Source organism: Lepisosteus platostomus, chromosome 23 (assembly GCF_059453375.1).
Source record: "Lepisosteus platostomus isolate fLepPlt1 chromosome 23, fLepPlt1.hap1, whole genome shotgun sequence".
NCBI lineage: Eukaryota > Metazoa > Chordata > Actinopteri > Semionotiformes > Lepisosteidae > Lepisosteus > Lepisosteus platostomus.
The window spans coordinates 14,208,718-14,230,037 of record NC_142633.1 but is presented as its reverse complement, the minus strand read 5'-3'; the positions used below and the strand labels follow the sequence as shown (position 1 = coordinate 14,230,037).

General features: G+C 38.7%; 1 protein-coding gene across 3 annotated transcripts in view; it reads left to right on the top strand.

Moving 5' to 3' along the window:
- Positions 1-21,320, top strand: part of prkcz (protein kinase C, zeta) — a 161,642-nt gene that overhangs the window by 35,778 nt on the left and 104,544 nt on the right. Inside the window, exon 1 of one of the 3 annotated variants that reach the window (XM_088617498.1) lies at positions 5,320-5,449. The exons of 1 other annotated variant lie outside the window; for it this stretch is intronic. In XM_088617498.1, coding sequence (XP_088473624.1) covers positions 5,368-5,449 — 82 coding nt within the window. In that variant the 5' untranslated portion in view covers positions 5,320-5,367. Of the gene's footprint in view, positions 1-5,319; positions 5,450-9,121; positions 9,333-21,320 lie in introns of those variants that run through there. One more of the 3 variants, XM_088617500.1, reaches the window with a different exon arrangement.

Here is a 21,320-nt window from a genome sequence, read left to right as displayed (position 1 = left end):
CTATACTTACAAAGTTATTACAAAATATGTGTGTTCCCCTTAAACACACAGGAGTACTAAAAGGTTACTTTGTGTACCTATGTCTTTTGTTTGATTAACAAAAACTCCTGAAAGGTGATATCTAAAATACTTATTTTTGCCCAGTGGTTGTGTAGCACAGTGTGTAAATCTGTGGACTCATAACTGGTGGCTTGTGGTTTCAAGTTCCTGTTGTAGACACTGCTGTTGTACTATTGTGTTAGGTACTTTACTCCAGTGGTTCCAGTCCACCCAGCAGTTTAAGTGGGATCAGCATTCCTGCAGGTAAACTGCAATGGACCAGCATCTCCTCTTGAGCGTAACAGTATGTAGTGGTGGGTGGGGGCTATTCATGCACTCTTTTGGGCACACAGCATCATGAATGTGAAACAATAATATCCGGCATATTAAATCTTGTTTTTGAACGTCACTCTTTCTCTCTTTATCATTCAGTGGCTAACTACATAGCCAAAAGGGGGATTTTCAGTTACAGGAAAATTGGATGAGAGAAGGAAATCACACTCCAGCCACAATGCAAGGCGTCGCCGTGGTGACAGTGTTATTACACGAGGGCTGAATCAGTGCCTCAAGTCTCAATGGGGTGCCAGCTCAAGTGCCTGCGTTAATCTTGGACCTGTTTCTGTGAAATTCATCACCCAGTATAAAAGACATTTCAAACGTTCAGTAATCCAGCAACTCAAATTTGTAGTGTTTCTTGGTCTCTTTTTCTCTGCTCTCTCCTGTTCTGTTTGTACAGCTATAAGTAGACCTGACAGTCTGAGAAAACGCAATAAAAATAAGGGTGAAACTGAGTCTCTCTTCTCATAATTGCTAAGAGCCTGATTTTTCCAGAGCATTGCTAATGAGGAAAGACAACAAAACTCAGGTTCAGAATGTGGGGAAATTAGTGAGAACTTAGGGGCATGAAAAGAACAGGTATACTTCACTGTAGTTTATTGATGTTTAATTCAATATGAATTATCTTAATTCAGAAACATGAAAAATGTAGAATTTTTTTTTTATATACTTTGGTTTTGGTTTGCTTTGGTTTTACCCATTTTGCAAACCAGGGGCTGTGTTCTGTACCCATTCAGAGATGTACAATTGTATAAAAATGCTGTAGTACTGAATACTTTTAATCTGACCCAGTCATTCTGTTTTTGTTCACACAAGCAGAATAAACCCCAGGTTCACATGCGAATACACCTATATGCACAAATATATATGCAGTATATATTATTGATGCGCTTACAGTACATCGGTATTTTCTTCATATCACATCCTTACCAACACTGTGAACAAGTTTTCAGAAGGAATGAGGTTGGGCATTTACCCCAGTGGAAAGTATAGAATCCAGACAGGCGCATGTCAGATTAATAAATGTTACAGTGTGAAAGTAAATTTTGCTGTGCACCTGGGAAGCTGTCAACAGCAGAGTTTTTAATAGGAAGTGTTGTTTGTCAGCTTTCAAAGTAGTGCATATGTGAGAAAGTCATAAATGCAACAGCATTGTGTCTGGGGAGAAAAGACATGTTTTCTAGCAGTTTTTATTTTATTTCTTAACCTTCCTGGGATGGATTTGTGAGCTTCTGTGGAGTTTTACTCCAGTTCACTGGACCTCTGGTATATACAGTTTATTGCTTGGAGCAAGGTTTTTGAAAGCTGTCCTATAAATACGGACGCATGGTTCAAGAACCTGAGTAACTCCTGTGGTGAAGCTAGTACACAGATGATCTGTACCATGTACAGGGTTTGTGCAGCAAACTGCTATTTGAAACCCTGACTCTTGGGATGAATTTGACTGTGAGAAGATCTACAGTTATGTCTGAATGAGAGACTTGCTAAAAAAAAACTGCTGTCAAATTAAATTGGTAACAAGTAAGACCACTCATAAATGATAAAAAGTGCATATTGGAAAGACTTGCTGCTGTAATTTACAGTATTTTATAATGTTTTTTCCATGGCTTGATTTGTTTTTGCAAGATAAAATGGTTTAATTAAATTTGAGAGTTGAAAGAACAGATATATTTTTAAATATTTGGTTGCTTTTTTGGTTCCAATTTCAGGCATTGAATTTGTAAATGTCTTCTGTTTATTCTTTTGTGCTGTGTTCTTTCTCTTAGTTTGTTAAAGTAAGATTCTCTTTTCTGAATGTGTGTTTAAAGCCTCCGGCAGTGTGCATTTCATCAGTGATTATATCTGCATTGTGGTACCTTTGCTGTAATCTTTTATAACACTAACAGTTAAATGGGTTAAACCCTTAATGGGTTTTGATTCCTTAATTATCTCAGAAACCATAATACTTGTCCATTATCAGCACCCATCATCTATTAATGAGCATCAGTCTCTTTTCTTTTGCGCTGCCTTGCCTTTTTGTTAAATGAATGAAGCGTGAGGTCAGAGTTTATCAAAAACAAGCAAAGGGAAACTGAAATGTTCATCACTCATTCAATAAAGCATGGCATCAGCTTGCTGGTGGAGTTTTTAATGGAGGAAGCTTGCCATATCTTTGTGCAATGGAGAGCTGGAGTGGATGTTGCCTTGCAGAATGTATCGTATTAAAACAAAAGACTCTTTTAATTATATTCTTAGAGGTGCTTGTATGTTTTTTTTTTAGTAACCAGCTCTCCTAACTTGTAATTTGCTTACATGCCAGGTAGATTAGTGTGTATTCATGTGTGTCTTGTGATGGTCTGACCTCCTGTCCATGGTGTAGTGCTGCATTTTTTCCAAGTTAGACTATGGGTTGCTCAGAATCTCACCAACATCTTTCTGGATGCATAGTTGTGCTGTATTATCATGTATTATAATAGCAGTATAGTTCTACTTTTCTAGTGTATGCATTGTTGTTCTTACATTTGCTGAAACACAAATTTGTTTGTGCTGTCATGTTTATTTTTGGCCTTGTCCAGGTATGTTTATTTGACCTGATTTGTTCATTTTGTAGATACTGTATTCTATCCAGAATCCTCTGATACTACACCAGGTATTTTGCAACCATTATTGCAATGAAAAGCACCACTTAATTTCAGATGATCTCCAAAACTTATTCATTAAAACAAACGTCAAAGCAAAACATGTTCAGGGTTGAGTTTTGAGTTAAAAATGAACTACAGTATAAATTCTGCTGAACTGTGGCTCTCCAGAAGCAGTCCTGGCTATCCCTGATGTAGCAAAAGCCCTTCTGAACAGAGGTGGAGGATCACAGTTAGATTATGACTAGGATTTGTATACTAAAGGGTGGGGATATCAGCAGAAAGTGCTTTTAGCAAATTAATTCAGGAATAAATGCGCATGTACTTTGAGAGTGGTTCACCAAAGGCTGCACACATCTGGAATAATCACATGGCATAATCTCAGTGGGTTTCCCAAATGCAGTGTCCTTTAAGAGAAGATTAGCAGATGATGCCTGTGTATGATTTTTGATTCATGTGTATGATTTTATGATTTGCTAGCTTTAAACACCTTTAAAAGCATTTCAATGTTTTCCTTTTCTTTCTTGAGGCTTTTTTTGTAAAGCTTATACAGAAGGCTATGTAGAAGGTAAGATAATTTTCAGTCTTTTGATATTAGCTGCTGCAGATGCAGGCAACCCTTGAACTTTCCTAAAATGTGGTATTAAAATCATATTTGGGCTTATTACTGGACCTGCATTGTCAAGTGGAGAGCCTTCGTTTTCAAACCCAGTCCTATCAGACCAAAATTGGTCTACCAAGCATGGTATTTTGTGTGTATTCTGGTCTTGTTTGCATGCATAAAGTTTGAATAGGAAGAAAACGTAACTTTTTTCATATTTTAGAACAAAAGCATTGTACGTTCCCTTTCTGTGCTTACTTTACAAAACTGAGGAGTCAATACAATGCCATCCTCTTACATGTTATCATGCATCCTCTCCTAATGTTAAATTCTTGGGACATATTTCAATGTTTTCTTTTAACATCCAGAACAGAACACTAACAGCTAATAAGCCTGTCAGAACTTTCTTTCTCTTCTCTTCCCTGTTTTCCACTTTGTTGAGCATCCACAGCTCTAGTCAAATGGTTTTATTATGTCTCATCTACTGTAGGTGCTGTACTCCTCCCTCTTTTAGCACCGGAGTGTTTTGGATTTCCGGTTGGACTAGAGCGGACTAGAGTGCTCGCGGACCACGCGGACTAGAGTGCTCGTTATCACAGTGCAGAGAGCCGAGTCCAGAGAGCTAAAGGTGGCAATTATGGAGAACTCCAGCTTTCAGTCGTCTCTGGGATTCTCTCTCTTGAGTAGCGATCATGAACACTATGAAGTTATAAACGGCTTTTTCTTGCTGCCTCTGGCAAAATACAATCATGCAATAGAAATGCAGGTGCCCAAGTTCCTTTTATTTAATTTAATCAGTGATGATATTCCAGTTAGAAATAATAACACTGCAAAGCCAGTTTGCACTGTTTCTCTTCCGTCTGTTCATTGCTGGGATGTGTGTATGAAAACCTGCGTTCCAGGGCTTTACAGCTCTGGCTGCACCTAAATCAATGTAATTAATTTCAGGAAAAAGATCAATGTTATAAAGAGAAAAGATAATAAAATAATTTGCCTTACTGTTAAATAAAGATATTATGCAGCTGACTGTGTCCTAGGGCAATCTCTGTATACAGTCTGTGGTCGAGTCTCTCTTTTTGCATTTTTATTAATCCTTCAGAATATACGAAGCTGATTGATTTTTCTAATTCGAAATTTCTAATAAAAGCAAGCCAGAGAAACAGGAGCTTTCTTCTGTTCTTGTAACCTGATCTGGTCTGACTTTTGTTTTTGTCCCTTAGTGAAACGCAGAGTGGCAGTCCATGGCCTCATGTGCGTATTACCACAGTAATATCTCATTCACTCCCTTTGTACAATGCTAAATCCCTCCTTCAGTGCTATGAAAGAATACAAGCACAACATTTTATAAAAGAAATACCCCTCCCTGCTCTCTGTTGATATTGTTCTGTTGCTGCGTTCGTGTGAGGAGCAAACTGGCTGGCTGGTAAATCGTGCTCTGATCGTTTAAAAGGCCTGGCTGGCAGGATGTGCTTTGTAAGCGAGTCTGGCAGTGATTTCTCCTAAGGTATAATGAATTTCCTATTTGCTGTCTCTGGTGGCTATGGGACCTGTATGGAAACCTGGTAATGTAAGCTGATGCTGGAGCTGCTTTTTACTCTGAGGCGGTCTTGGGCTTATCTGATGAAACGATCCTGACTTGGGCTGTTCCAGCTCTGTAATGCTGTTGTGGCCAAGGGGATGTGCTGGTCTGGTAGCTTCGCTTTAACCTCCGCTATGCAGCATTAACTTTCCCTCCTTGCTGTCGGCTGCAGCCGGGATTGTGCAGTGTGAGCGATGTCTGTCTTGTGTGCCGAACGAGAGCCCCTGTGCTATGTGAGAAGTGTGAACTTGCTGAGCTCAGACTACTGTACCATAGGTATGTAACAGAAGGCATCATGTGCTATGAGGATGCTTTCTTTCCTGGTTCTTCGCATGCAGACTGCAGTACTGGTGGAATGGTTTGGGCAGCGCAGTTGTGAAGTGATAATTGAGTGAAGGGTTTATTGATGATAGGCAAGGTGAACAAAGAGCTTGACTGCATCAGATTGGTTTTAGCTGGGATAATGTTACATTGCAGATAACTGAAAGGCATCTTAGGAGAACTGTACTTCGTTAATATATTTTACTGTGTGCAGGCTGTGCACAAATCTGTGGAATGAAGGAGTCAGGATTTTTCTGTTTAATTTGTGACAGTAGGAAAAAAAAACAACCACTGCCATCTTTATATTTTTAAACAGTTTACTGGACTTGGTGCAATGCTAGATTTGCCAGATGTGTCAGAAACTATTACTAGTTCCAGTGTTGAAGAGCCTTGATCAGCATATCTGCTTTTAAAGAGGAAGAGAGGCTTGTTATCCCCTCTGAGAAAAATAAACAGCAGCCTTTCTACTGCAATTTTCTTTTTGATTGAGTGTTTCGGACAGACTAAGTTCATGGTTGCTAAGGTTAGAGCAGAATGCTGTCTAAGGATAGAGACGCAGGCATTTTGTTCTTGAGAAATTGCCACTAGTAGTGCTGCATAGAAATTTCTGTTTCTCCAGTTTTGTTCGAGGATTTTAAAAGCAGTATTTATAAACAAAATTCGTTTTGGGTAAAGAAAACACTCCAATTGGAAATTACGGTTAATTAATTTGGACTCTGCTTTTTTTGCATTTAGATCTACCAAGTATTTGTTTATCCAGTCTGTGTTTCCTCTCATCTGTTTGTACTGTATTCTTTTTATTGTGTAATATTAAATGCCCAGCTGGGTATTTCTCTGCTCTCTTATCTATACCCTCCTACCTGCTCTGAAAAAACTGAAATGCTGATTTTGTTGCATGAATGATGACAGATTACCTGATCTAGTCCACTGGTCAGTTGAGAGGTGATTATGGAAAGATCCACCTTTGTGAGAGGCCTAAGGATTTGGGTATTTGGTGAAACATTCCAGAAACGCATCTGACTAAAGGCAAACTCACAGACCATCAGTCTGACAACTCATTACCTTTTTTGAAGCATGTTAGGTGCATTCCATAAGCTGTAGCCTCTCAATTTGCTTTATGTATCAGCCTTGTGCTTTCCTCTCATTCAGCTGTAGATTGGATTATTATTGACTGTCTTTTTTTATGAAAAATGTATCGATTCGGTAACATTTCAGTTTTTTTCTTACCATGAAAGCATCTTCTTTTGCCTTTCTTCATTTATCTCTGAGTTTTCAGGACCAATTAGGGATGGCAGAGACCACACATTAAGAGCTGCAGTTGGGACAGCTATAGCAGTCAAATGTCTTTACAGCAAAGTGGAGCATTGGTTCAATTAATAAATTAACACTTCAATGCATAGATTTTTAAACTCTTTTCCATGCTGTCGTGGGAATGTATTATAGGAATATTTCATAGCTTTCCAAAAGCTCCCAGTATGTCTGTTGTATTTTCATATCTAGCTCTTGCTGCTTGGTTTCAGTTTTCAAACTTCTTAAAGCTTTAAATGTTTAAAAGAATTGTTTGAAAGGACGTGTGGAATTTAACACAAGGCAAGTAACCTTTCTAGTGCTTTAACAAGACTGCAGTTAATGATCATGCCACAAAAAGTGTATTGTGACCTTAGAATGAGTTCAAAGAAGAACAACTAGAAAGATTTCTGGTTTTAGGGGATTGTCGTATACAGACAAGTTAAAGGAACTAAATTTCTTTAAGCCAGAAACAGATAAATATGAGGGGATTTAGAATGATACAGGTAGAAAAAAAAAAGAGTCAACGCAGCGAGCTACTTCAGACTCCTGAAACATTTTCTCAGTCTTGTAAACTTAAAGGGATGCATTTTAGATAGAAAATAAAAAAAACTTTTTTTACACAAAGGTTTGTAGGTGTTTGGAGCAGATATCACAGTCAGACGGATGAGGCCTGAATTTTGGGTTTCTTCAAGAGATGGCTGGACTTAATTGTCGATTCACTTAACTCCTAACCTGCCAAAAGAACAAGGCGAACTGGAAGTTTAGAAACCTTTTCATTTCTTTAAAGTGGTCTCTAGAAATCATCAGCTTGTTGAAGAAAGTGGGTTATTTGCCATCTGTGTGACACTATTTTTTAATATGTATGCATATTGCTTCTTTCAAAATTGTGTGTATAGGTTAAAGATTTAAGGAAGTGGTGCATTACATTTACCTCATGTACTGTACTCAAGGGCTTTTAAGCATTTAAAGAATGCAACCCAAAATAGAACACATTTTCTGAAAGAGAATAGCAACTGATCCAGTGGATGTCTTAAGTGCCAAAAACAAAACGACTTCATTGAGATTGAAGACCCAGTGTTTTGGGATGCAGTGAGTCACCACATTAAAAAAGGAAAACTGCCAGTAACACTGCTAACATTAGCATTCCCAGCTCCTCATCATGATTTAAAAGGGATGAGTGCATGACAGCATCTTTATAGAACTGTTAACCTTCAGGATGGAGCACTCCTAGCTTAGCAGTAGCTATGCAACCCTCAGTTTAATAATTCTGGTCCTGGGCAAAAATACCAGTTTTTCTTTCATGAAAGCTCGCTTTTTCAATTTAGGTTAAATCACAAGGTGCACCTCTGGAAGAGCAGTTTTAATATTTTAGATGGATGCTCCCGGTGACTTAAAAACACGCTGTGCTGATATAAAGATAGCCGTGTATTTGGGTTGATAAAATCCCATTCTCCTGAATCAAGGACACTAAGAGGTTGGTAAGAGCAGATCCTCTAAAGTGCATTGACAGACCTCCCCGTCTCCCTCTCTCTCTCCTCTGTGTTTCGGCAGCGATTAAACTGGGATGTGTTCTGCCTTGTGCAAGGCTTCAATCCATTGCTTTCTTCCATGCCGCATTTTCGATTGTGCCTCAGCTGTTTGCCACTGGCTCTCAAGGGAGTGAGCAACACCCGTGCCTGGATACATGAGGCAAGGATGAGACAGAGCAAGGAGGGAAGCACTCTACCAGAAAATATTTGCTCTTAATGTTCAAGCCAATCCCTCCTTTTGTCCTTGCTGCCGATCAGTATTCAGAAAGCAGCAGAGGCAACAGTAGCAGCAGCAAGAAGGAAAAAAACAATCCCCCCAAAATAAAGAGAGGAGTAGCGGTGCTGGGCGAGAGGAGAGCAAAAAAAAAATAATTAAAAGGGAGGAAAGGAGAAACACCAGTGAGGAGGGAATGTGCATTTCCTAGCCGGTGCAACGTCAGGCAGCCAGGATAATGTGCTGAAGGAGGCAAAAAGAAGGAAGAAGGAAACCGGTGAGCTATACATCTCGGTCTGGCTGTAGATTTTGTGCCTCTGTCATTAGCAGGATTTAGGTGACATGGAATGTGCGTATCGGAGGCGGCTGTATGCTGTGTGTGCTTTGTGTTCTGTGAGATGCCGTATTTGGTTGAAGACTCTTGAAAGGCTGCTTTTTGTAAAAATCAAATGTGTGCTTTTTCCACCCTCCACACTCCCCCCCCCCCCACAACTCACCCCACTTGGTCCATCCAGCACCGTTCCATTTGTCCTGCCCCGTCATGCTATTGTTATCTGAAAGGGGTTTTAACCTGTTAGGAAGTGCTGTGCTGTGCTGTGCCTGCAAGGCGAATTTACAAAGTAATGACATACCTGGCTGACTGTGCTAGCTGAGGGATTTAGAGGAAAAGAGAGGAAAAAAACCCAGGAAGGTTAGCTTTATTTTTAAATTGAAGGGACAAGGACATACAGTGAATAGGTTTCAAAGATATTTTTTTTTTTGCTGGCTCCTTCAGGGAGGAACATGCAACCCAAAAAGAGTGATGGTATGTGCTGGTCTTATAAAATTGCTGTTCCCCACACTGTAAATATATAAACAGACTGGGGTGTATGTTTTGTTGTAAGTGCTTAATCTTATGAATGAACAGGTGTATTTACATGAAGCATTGCTTCTATCGCTGTGCAAGTTTATTTTTAGGTACGACAATAAGAAAACAAAGAGGCAGCTTTAACTGGTATGTCGGTGCCCAGTGGAGATGGATATTTCTATCTGATTATACACTGTAATGTTGTGCATTGTAGTAAGATGGTTAAAATAGATGCCTCCTGCATAATTTAAGCCTATTTGACATAATTAACAGTGGCTTTGGTAATTCAGCTACAGACTTTCCTCTCCTTTTGGGGTTTAGTTTGTCAGATGTAAAAAAAAATGTTTGTTTGTTACAGTGGGAGTGGTGAGAGATTGGCGAGGCTACTGATACAAGGCACTCCTTTCATTACAAGCCAAGATTATTTTGTAGAAATTGTCCAAGTCGACAAAGGAGCATTGTTCATTCATTTTTGCACAGGAGGCATAATGGTCCATCTTTCATGAGATCATTGTGTTTTACACCAGTCTCTCACAAGAGCAACTTCCATCTGCATGTCATTCTGCTTAAATGGTGTACTAAGACTGCAGGTGATTCCTTAAGTACATGCATCATCCAGTCATGAACACCTTAACCTTTAGAGACTAGGGGTGGCTGTTAGCATACTGGCAACTCTTGCTACTGGTTGCCAGAGAAACAGTGAAAACTAATTTCAGATGAGTTTTGCAATAAATAATTTACATCAGCTGTAATTTGTGTTTGCGTTGTTTTGTGATTTTGGATAACCTCTGCTTTAGCATACATCTACATAAGGTAAAAATGGAAATAGTATTCTGTAATCCTATACATCTGGTTTTTTTTTAAATCAAATCCTATGGAGATCACAGAGTAGATCAGTCATTCATTACTACAGTAAATATGACTTCGATGGCAACTATGTTAAACTCAATATTTTCTTTAATTTTTGTCATTGCTACTGGAATACCATAATTCATGCTTAGAAGAATGATTAGTTTCATGAATACTACTGGTTTTTCATCGAATACAATGTAGCATTTAGCAGAAAATTAATTGAAACAATCTTGGAAGCAATGAATTTCGCATACACATAGCCCTAGCAAATAACAGGGTTCTGCAAATTCCATTAGAAATATATTGTCATATATTCCATTGCATTTATAACATTATAGTGCATAGCTTTGGCCAGTCGGTTTTATATCTGGATGTCAAAAATGATGTCAGTTAACTTTTGTATTTTATTATGAACATGTAAACATTGTTTCGAGGCTTTGTATAACATTTCTGAGATGTGAAGACCACGTGCAGATCGTACACTGGTGTAGCAGCAGTTTTTTGATTTGATTGAAGACTGTAGTGAACTCCAGCTCTATGGTTTTGGTTGGCAGCCTGTTTGCCTGGGGCTTCTGTTTCTCTCTGATGGGAAATCCTCTTATCAGTCATTGGGTTTTGTAGACGTTAGTTTTTTTTTTATTGAGTCCAGGTTTTTAACCCTCTAAATTTGTATTTGATTTTTCTTCTGACTTTAATCACTGTATCAAAATGCAGAAAGTGTTCACATGTGATTAATAGCCCATACTTTATTTTTGTCTTCCCATGGGTGAGAGTTCTATCATGGGGGCTCGGGCAACTCGAGGTGTTGCAATAGAGTAATTCCCTTTCAAAAAACACTTGACTGATTTTCAAAAAAGCCTTGTCGTCAATTCCTCTCGACAGTTAAGTCCCAGTTAAGTGTGTGTCAGTTTAATTGTGGATATATCAGAGTACCGTGGCTTGTGTTGTGAGGGTCAGCTCTATTTCTGATGTGCATCCTCGTGTGAGATGAACTGGGGAGTTTTCAACAGCCACACAGATCCCGACTGTAAACATCACCTACCAGAAGCACTCTGGGGCTTTTGCCAGCTCCCATTTTAAGCTTGTACTAATCCAGCAGGAAAAAAAGCTATCAGCATTGCACAGGTTATATTCATGTATCTCATATTTTTGCTGGTCCAGGTGAAATTCTTCCCTTGATGGTGGTGTTCTTCATGTTTTAAAACAGAATTGCTGTGTTCATAATACCTATTATATTAATAAATATCTGAATTCCCAGGAATACGAGTTTTGGCCATATCGTCAAAAGAGTCACAGTATAATGGGTTAGCTGTTGTACATTATAAAGGTGAGATTTTTTGCAATAAGGACAACTAACAGACATCAGCGTTTTAGGAAAAAGCCAAGTTATTTGGATTTGTTGCATGTGGTAAACTGATCAGCAGATGTTGATGACTGCTTATCCCACACTCTGGATCTGAATTCACATTGTCACTTTGCTATGTGGAGTAGTTCATTCCCCTTTCACCATTGCAACAGTCCTGTAATGATCTTAGTAATTGGATGATTTGTCTGGCAGCAAGCACGAATGTGTACTGTAGTTCCTGGCTTCTGCACTGTTTGCAATAACTGCAGCATGTTAACCACTGTTGGCTTTGTTGAAAAAAGACTGGAATTCTTGGAACAGGTTCAAAATCTTCTCTTATTTTGAAATATTTAGACCTTTGATTACACTAATAAAAATGCCACCGCATAAATTTCCTTTCCTTTTTTTCTAAGACGAAATAATGCTCTTTCCTTATAGTAGCATTTATCCATCCATTTTCTATCGGCTTCTTCCAGTTCAGGGTTGTGGTGGTGGAGCCACAGCCTCTTCCGGCAAGCAATGGGACCGAGGCAGGGTACACACTGAACGGGACGCCAGTCCATCGCAGGCCAGACACACACACAGACACACTCACGCCAGGGCCAGTTTTCCCAGAAGCCAATTAACCTACCGGTATGTCTTTGGACTGAGGGAGGAAACTGGAGAAAACCTAGAGAACATGGGCAGAGCATACACAGTCAATACAGGTTGCATCCCGGGTCTGGAATTGAACCCAGCGATGCTTACTACTGCACCACCGCGTGACTCAGTAGCATTTATATCTATCAAATGTATTTTTAACTTTTTAATTTGTTAATAACTATTACGCTATGAGCACATTAATTCAAAACCTGCATAATGTAGGCAAAAACAAAGAGTATTCTTGAAATAAGTTATCTTAGAACTTATCAGTACACCAAGGACACAGAGACTTATTCTCTCTCGTTATTTTTTGAATTGGATAAAAAATGCAATTTCTTCATGAACTCAGTGAGTAGTACCTCATCACATAACGTCACAGTAGGAGAAACACATCCTCTGTTGTGATCAGACTAAACTGATTTATTGGGTCAATTCAGAAAAGCCTACTATTCATGGCAGGACTACTAGAATAGTACCTGATTAAGCTGGTGAACCCATCAGGAATCAGGAAGATTCTGACTGACTTTGTTGAACTAATCATTCACGTATGCAGTCCTGAGCTTTGAATGGAAGATGCCCATAACAATGTAGTGAATGTAAGAAATATAAAAAAGTAACAATTTGAGCAACATTTTGTTTTTTATTATTTGTGCTGCAGAATATGTTACTTGATCAGCATAAACGTCTTATTTAAACATTAACTTTCTGCTTGGTACTTGGGAATAATTGAGGATCTACAACACTACTTTGCCAGTACAGTATTTCAAGTAGCAAAGTTTCTGACATTACAATAACAGCTAAATTGAACAGTTAGATTTTAAAACAAGAGGCTGCAGACTCATTAGACGAATGAATAGCAAATAAATATGAACTGCCTTTTTAAAAATATCTTTTTTTATAGGGATGATGAAGACTCACTATGTTTTGTCATTTGTATGCTCCTGTCCCCTACATTATTGTATTTATATAATAATATCAAGGGTTTTTATTAAACATAAGAAATGTTTTGTGCTTTCTGCTGGGGAAGCAGTTAAGTCTGTGAGGCTTTGCATAAATGTCAGTTCTTATTGCTCAGATATTTTAACCTCATGGTTCAGAATTAAATTGTTAAAAAAAGACAGTACCTCTTCAGCAATGCAAAAGTATCACCGGCGGTTATAATTAAGCTGCTGTGATCAAGCATTAATGCACTGTAACAATGTGTACTTGGATTTAGTCTAATACATGTTTTTTTCCCATATAATGGTAGTACTGGGTCTTTGGGACACCTTATTAAGATCTGTGAGAGAAATGCAGTAGCTATGTTATGCTGCTTCAAAAAAATCAGTTAATAACTCCAGTTTAATGGATTTGTCACTCTGTGCTTTAAATCAAATCAGAATGATTGGCAGGGCCTAGAAATGCTTTCCCCTTTGTTTATGAGTTAGAATGAGTTTAGGAGTGCCTGTCAGTCAAATCTTGATCTTAGATTTTTCCTGCCAGGGTCACACAGAAATGACAAAACTTAGAAAGGCATGATTACAAATGTGGGTTTGTTTTCATTTCCTCCTCAAGTGGGGAAACTAAAGGCATTGACAGACACTTTTATGATCTTCGGATATTTTATTATAAACAACCAGACTAATTCTTAAAACTTTGAATTGCCTAACCAGTGCTCTGGGACTTTACATTGTATAAAGATTGTGTTACTGTATGTAAATGTTTGTGGTACATTTCAAAAAGCCTATTGTAGTTTCACTGCCAAAGAGATCAGTTGATCACAGCTGATGTATAGGATGTAGTACAGTAGTACATTTATGCTAACTTGTTTATGCTATGCTGTGCTATTTATGCTAAGAACATGTTCCTCGTAAATCATTAGATCAGTGTTATGAAATGAGAAATTGATTTTTCCAATCAATCAGGTTATAGGCAGTGTTAGCTTTGATCATCAAATGCTTGCTTATTGCCACTGCTGGCCACAAAGCAAACAAATAGCTTCTCGGTATTAACAACTGTGGATTTTAATTGCATGAAACCGAAGAGCATTAGCTCTTTTGATTTTTAATGAATGTTGCCATTGTAACCTGTGTCCTTTAATAAAGGCCTGTGATGTAATTCTAAATAAATTCTGGCATGAACAGGATTGAATTTATACAAACATTTGTGCAATACACACTCCTCTTTATCACATAAGAGAAGGTGCCCTGAAAAAAATCAGATTATAATTGGGGTTCATTTAGTTGTCAAATTGATTCATGTGTAGAAGTGTTTACATTGCGCATATATGAAAGGAACATGTAAACTATATACAGTATCTGCATGTACGTACACCAAATTCCATGCAACTGGTTGTTATGGCAATAAGCAATAAAGTATCAATGCCTTTTCCCCATCTTTTTCTGAAACTAAACTGAACAGAAACAACTGGGCTTACTAGCTGTTTGTCAGTGGTGTGTAAGTGAGTCTGTTACTGATTGCTACAACAAAGATCATAACACAGCCTGAGTCAATATTTGGCAAAGTGCCTTCTTTTTGCTAAAAATGTTCCTGATTCCGATTGACATTCTTTTAAATACTTAACATGACCAGAATGCAAATTATTTATCTAAACTTTGCATTCAAAGTAGTCATTAGTGTGACATACAGTATTCCTTCATAGTCATATGCTCTCTTTTCAAGGGAGGAGTAACATACTGTACACAACCTAGGATTAAAACCCACATGCAGAGTGCCTTTGTGTGGGTCTGGGGTCAGAGAAATAGAAATAAAGGCTGTGTAGGCATTTCCAATGTCTTCAGATTGTTCTCAGTGGCAATCTGGAAAAAAAGCAAAAGCTATTACAAGAAAATAATATTTTTCTTCATCATCGTAACTACATAAAAGTTTAATGGTTTGCCCTGTAGAACATCCTGTGTCATGATGAAAAGTTAGAGCAATCTCCTTTGGAATAGAAGAGTTCTCCACACAGTGTTAATCTGCTGTGACTAAGGTGGCTTCCTATTTCATTATTGACTTAATTTACCAGCAGTCATTTTTCTCCTGCTTTGCAGAAACCTCTTGATCACCAAAACGTTAATTTCAATAGGAATGCTTCTCTCAGGTCGTGAGTAAAGCATGCCTTCAGCAAGAGCAGAAGCAGAACATGAAAGACACAGCAGTGCACAATAGTCTTTAAATAGAAGTACAGACAGTCATGGTCTTCTATTAGTTCTCTAACGGGCAGCAGAGCTTGGCTGCCTGTGTGGGTACCTGGGAGTGTTTCTACTGCAGGGTTTGCTGGCGAAGGCTTTTCCATAAAGGCAGTCATCTCTACTTCTCTAGGAACAGCAGTGCTAGGAGACAACCTGATCCCTATGGCAAAGATGACCAAAATCCAGGCAGGAATTGCAGCCACTGAGAGTCAGTTTTCCCCACTGTGCTAATCATGCAGCCTGTTTCTTGACAGAACCTGCCTCACTCTGTACTGTTCTCCGCATCTTACATCATGTACTGTTTGGACATCGGAGAAGGGACACAATGACAGGCAAAGAGAGACATGCTGAGCCATGTCAGAGGGATCAGATTGGTTGTCGTGTACGTTCTTGGCCTGTAGCAGGATTGCGATTGCACGGTTCAATGTTCCTTTGTTAGAACATTGTGTCTTTACCAAGCACTTACTGTACATTCAACATGCTGAAACCTAAGAGACCTCGCCAATCCACAGCAAATTGTATTCTGCAGTTTTACAAGGAACAAGATATTAGACAAAGAGCACTGATGGTTTTGATGTGGTTATTGCAAACACAGACTGGGTGACCCAACTTGCAAACCCATTTGTATTAATATTTAAATTTCCCATTTTAGCAGTGCATTTGTGGGATTTCTAATCAAAGACTTGGCAGGGGAGTTCTCTATTAATCAGGAGAGTGAATATGAAGTGTGCTAACTTGGCACATAGGACAATGAAAGAATTGTACCTGGTTTTGTTTTTGAAGCTGGGGAAATCCCCATTTGCAGGTGTAACATTTTAGCAGCTGGGGCAGACTGGCAGGCCGACAGCTGGTGTAGCAATAAATTATTGATAAAAAATCATCTGAATAGGTCACAGTGAATATTAATGGATTTATAGATTGGGTTTTCAGAATGTAATTTGAAAGACTCTTTGTTTTAGGTCTGCAGTGAAACTAGATGGTTTGTTTTTACCTTAATAATACTTGAAAATACTTTCTTTATTATTCAATTTCTCTCAGTTCCAAAGCATCCATAATATAGCTTTTGACAAATGTTTAATTTTTATGTGCAGATTACCTTGAAAAAACAATAAAACCATTTATTCATCTTTTGCATAACCCTTTTATCCCTCACATCTTTTATCTCCTAAATATTCTTTAAAGTGGCATCACGGTCATACTCCTTGGTCTGTAAAAACAAATTGTGAGAATCCAGCAAGAATTTTTTGCCCCCTTTGGACAATTTGCAAGTAATTATAATCGTTCTTGTCTGGCTGAACTATGCAAATATATTCCTTTGTGTAGTCCAACTCAATCATTTTTGTACTAAAACCTTAAATGAATAAGTATTTGATTTACAAGACGTCTTAAATTATGCAAATATTACACTGACCTTGAGTGGGGTTAGATTTGGTTATGATAGTTGTGCGACACGTCTTTCCTTGTGAACGATTGTGGGACACCAGGATTACAGTCTGTATGTGGGAGAGAAGTCTAAACAAATGGATCTTCATTTAACAAAGGGCAGCAGTGTGAGGCAGTGGTTGGGCAACCGAAGCCTCCCAGTTACAAGTCCGTAATTAATCTGGACTCGTTACTGGGGGGCTGTGGGTTCAAATCCCATGCTGCTTTTGTACCCATGAGCTACATAATTCAAGTGAAATTTTCTAGGAAATTACCCTGCGACATAAAAAGCGTGCAAGTCCCTATGGTTGAAATTGGCAGATAATAAAATTGGAAAAGCTAGTATAACCAGTTTACCCCTCCCCCAACAATATCCTAAAATACATGCTGTCACATTTTAGTGTAAGAAGGCTTAATATGGTCCTGAGAATATAAATCTTTGAAGTCTAGCCTTTACCGTGACCCTGGTAGTCAGCATCCATCATTTCTCTGCATGTTGTAAAAAAGCCTATGACAAACTGTTTCACCACATCTCTAAGAAGTAAGACAATCCTAGGTTGTGTCATCACAGACCTGTCCCAACTTTTTCCACCAACTTTAATCATTCTTTACCTCCATTTTAACACTAGAGAGGGGTCTTTCAATGTGTAGTTTTGACTTGAGCCATGTCATCTATCCGGTGAGGTTGAACTCATTGCTCTCCCTCCTGTGTATGCATGGTGACTGACTAAGGCAGTTTGGATCAGTAAAGACCGTGATTCTGTACATTTGTACATATAGGCTGCTCCTTATCAAATTTAAAGAGCTTTATTTTTAGATGCATAATCAATATGACTCTTTCAGTCAGTTAGAGTTCAGCTTGAGTGCAGGTCAGACCTGTAAGGGATAAGCATTTTTACGTTTTGCAAAATAAAATGCAAATCTTAAAACAGCGCTAAGTGCTTATGAAATTCAAATCTGTTACAGTAATAAGATGTGAAGATTTGTTTGCTGCAGACAGCTGCCAGTGTGCCACAGATCTTTTCATCTCTATTCATGTGAGAGTGCTGTGGATGAACATGTTAGAGCTAATGAATGTGCCTGAAATAAGTTGTGAAATTTCCCCACTGACCTTTGGCTTTTATCTTCTAACCATTTAAAAAACAATGTCTCTAATAACTCTCAGCAGTTCATTCAGTGAAACAAAATCCAGTTATTTTCTGTCTGGAATATGATTTTATCTGAGGTGATTTTTTTCTCTCTCTCTCTGTTTGGCCAGCTTACTGCTAATGCTTTTTCCTGAACTGTAGCCAGTGGACCTTTCGTAAAAACCACGTTAGAAAGGAGATCCTTAAGAGCTATTAATTTTATGAACAGTAAACCACAAGGACAAATGAAATGGGATAAAATGTGTTCAGCATTCTGGCAGCATAGCTGTTTTGTATGTCATCAGGAGAGTAGTGCCAGCTTACGAAGGGGGTAATTGTGTACGATGGAGGGCACACACTCTGCATTGATCATCTTGGACGCTCGCTAGTGCTAATTACTTCTGTCTACGCCTTTCAACATGCTGAAATTTTACACTCTCGCTGTATTGAATCCTGCTAAGCGACTTGGAGGACTGTGGTAAATCTTTGTGATCTTGTGCATTTTTTAAGATAATCTAGTTAAATGTTGCACAAAGGGGGAAAAGCATGTGTTCACTGCTTTCTGGAGCTCTGATGCTAATGCCCATTTCAGTCCCTGCTCTCTTAATGAATTCATCCCTCTGAACAAGCTGTTCTGTGTCTCCTGCCTCGAGCATAGAAGATCGGGGTGGCAGGTGTTTGGTCGTGTTTTAACAGACAGATATTCCAGAGCAGTGGTGTTGGGGGTGGGGGGGTTCACTAAATCACCCAGAGCAACACTCAAACAGAGGGCAAGAAATACAGAGCCTCTGAACACCAGAAGCATGCAGTCCAGGAAAGGAATATGTAGTTTGAAAAGAGGTGGATATGATTCATTGTGGTTTGATAGTGAAGAAGCTAAACCTGGAATACAGTGGGCTAAGGGAGTCACAACTACCTACTGTACATTTGCACAACCACAAATGGTTTGTTATGGTGGGGTTAATTCCACCTTTTGTTTGATGTCATTTTGAATTTGATTATGATGTGTCTGGAAACATGCACAAAAGAATGGCTTTAAGTTCAAAATAGCCCTTTTAATATTTTACTTCTGTTCTGGAAGTGGTGGCGCAATTGTCCGTACAGCAAAGCAAGTCTGTACTCCAGCATTTAGGACAAAATTTGTATGCAATGAATGAATGCATTTAATGGATCTGGAATGCCAAGATTTTCTTTACAGATTGGCAGTTTACTGCTTTTTTACTTTTTGGAGGTCAGCTTCCGTAGCACAAGCTGTCCTGTAATAATCTTTATTTGTGCAGTAACTGAGCTTGAGAGATAGCTAGCTCTATGAAATAAACAATAGCTTTGTCACTATTTAAAGTGGGAGGTGAAGATTAATGCCAGGAACCAGATATATTTAGTTACAAGAGTACAAATGCATGTGCTGAAGGCCTAAAATCTGAAGCTTGATTTTGATGAAAATATGATTCCATTAAAAAAAAGCAGATTACAGTCTTTCAAGCCACTGATTCGCAATCAGATGTCAGGTGTTTGTTTTGGGCCTCTAGAGTTTATCCCAGATGCTCAGCAAGGTCAATTCTGGTGAAGGTCCGATCCTGTGTGTGATCAGTATTCGTTACAATCATTTCCCTCCCACCCACCCCTGACACACCAGAAGATTCAAAAAATATTACTGCAGCTCTGGGCTGGTTTCTTATCAACACGGGCCAAAATCCAAGTGTCGCTCTATTTCTGTAGCTTTGGTGCAGAGCAGTGCAAATGAACATGCAGTGTTCTGCTGTTCAGTAAATCTGGATCCTTTTAATTAGCTGCTGCCTGTGCTATAAATTCAAACAGACTTATTAGCCATTTTACAGATTCTGAACTCTGTTGTGTTGTGAAAAAATATTTTTTTATCTTTGTAACATGCAGGAACGTACCCAGAGATTTAAGTTGTGTTTCTAGGATTAAGGTAGTATGTGATCATACTGTATATTGAAAGAAGAACATGTAATGACCTGTTTCTATTGGGATAACAATTTGTGTTACCAGATAGCAGTTAGTGTGGCTTCTCTAATAATTTGATTTGTTTCAGTAATTGAAATTGCATTGTAAAGGGTTGAATGCTATGGGGGAGGAGTCAGCACAAGCCTGATAGACAACAAGTAGAGACTATTGGTTTCAGGTTAAAGTCTCCTACACGAATGAGAACAGCTTTTGAGAACGAATGAGAACACACTTTTTATGATGATGATGACTTTCTAACTGCTTTCTCGAATTCATGGTTGTGGGGCACTGGAGCCTATCCTGGGAAGGTGGGACACACCTTGGATGGGACACCAGTCCTTTCACAGGCCTGATACAGACATGTACACAATGACACCTGGGCAAATTTACCTGGCAGTATGTTTTTGGAAAGTCATAGTTAACTGGAGCAGCTGGAGGTAACTACTGCTTGCTCTTTTGACTTGTTTTGTATTTTTAGCTTTGTTGACTTTCAAAACTATCTTGCATTTCTTTTCAGTTAAATGCGAATTATCTGTCCGTTGCTATATATTTCTTTTTCAACAAACGTGTATAAGAAGGGGGAAAATAAAATATCTCTTGAATATTTGACAGCCTTTGAGATATCGGATGTAATACCATTATCGGCGGTTCGAGAAGTTGCTTTCCTCCACAAAGAAACCCTGAGGCTCTGGCAATTCTTGTGAGCCATTTGGGCTAATCAGGGTGAAGATGGGTGGGAGTCGGAATGAAAACACAGCCTGCCATTGGCTTGCTCTAAACCTGCCGAGGGACTGTGCTCTCGTCCATTAGTGATGGAAGACCGGGCTGTCAATCTGATGAAACCATATGAAAACTGATGGCTCAGTCGGGGAGTGTTTGTTCAGTCAAGGCACTTTAAGAAGATACCTAAACTGAAAAAAAATACAATAGTAAATGTTTTGATAATAAATAATGGAAGGAGTCATGTGCTTACATTTCTTTAGAACCACAGAGCCAGTCTTATGTGTGTCCAAGTTTCCGTTGTGATAAAAGGCTGAAAGAGCTGTAAAGATCTCTGTGCAAGCAAAAAAGCTGTCGTCTGAAGACCTGCATCTTGCAGAAACGTAGTTTTATCTTCAAAATGTATTTTTTTTAATTCCTAATATACAGCAAGGTAATATTCTCTAATGAGATGCAGCTTTCTTTCAAAAGCAGGAGTTTGTTTGCAATGTGAGGCACTGCTCAGCATTAGAAGGGATTATGTTATCAGGAGAGTGTATTGCATTCCGTCCTCCAGGACAGCTATGGGCTAATCATAATGCCATTGGCTTGGTGTAATTTTATTACAGGGCACCACTATGGTATTGTAATTCCCAGTGATGGTGTGTAGCATTGTGTGATCCGAGACTGTAAGATTGTTAGAAAATCTGCTTTGAAC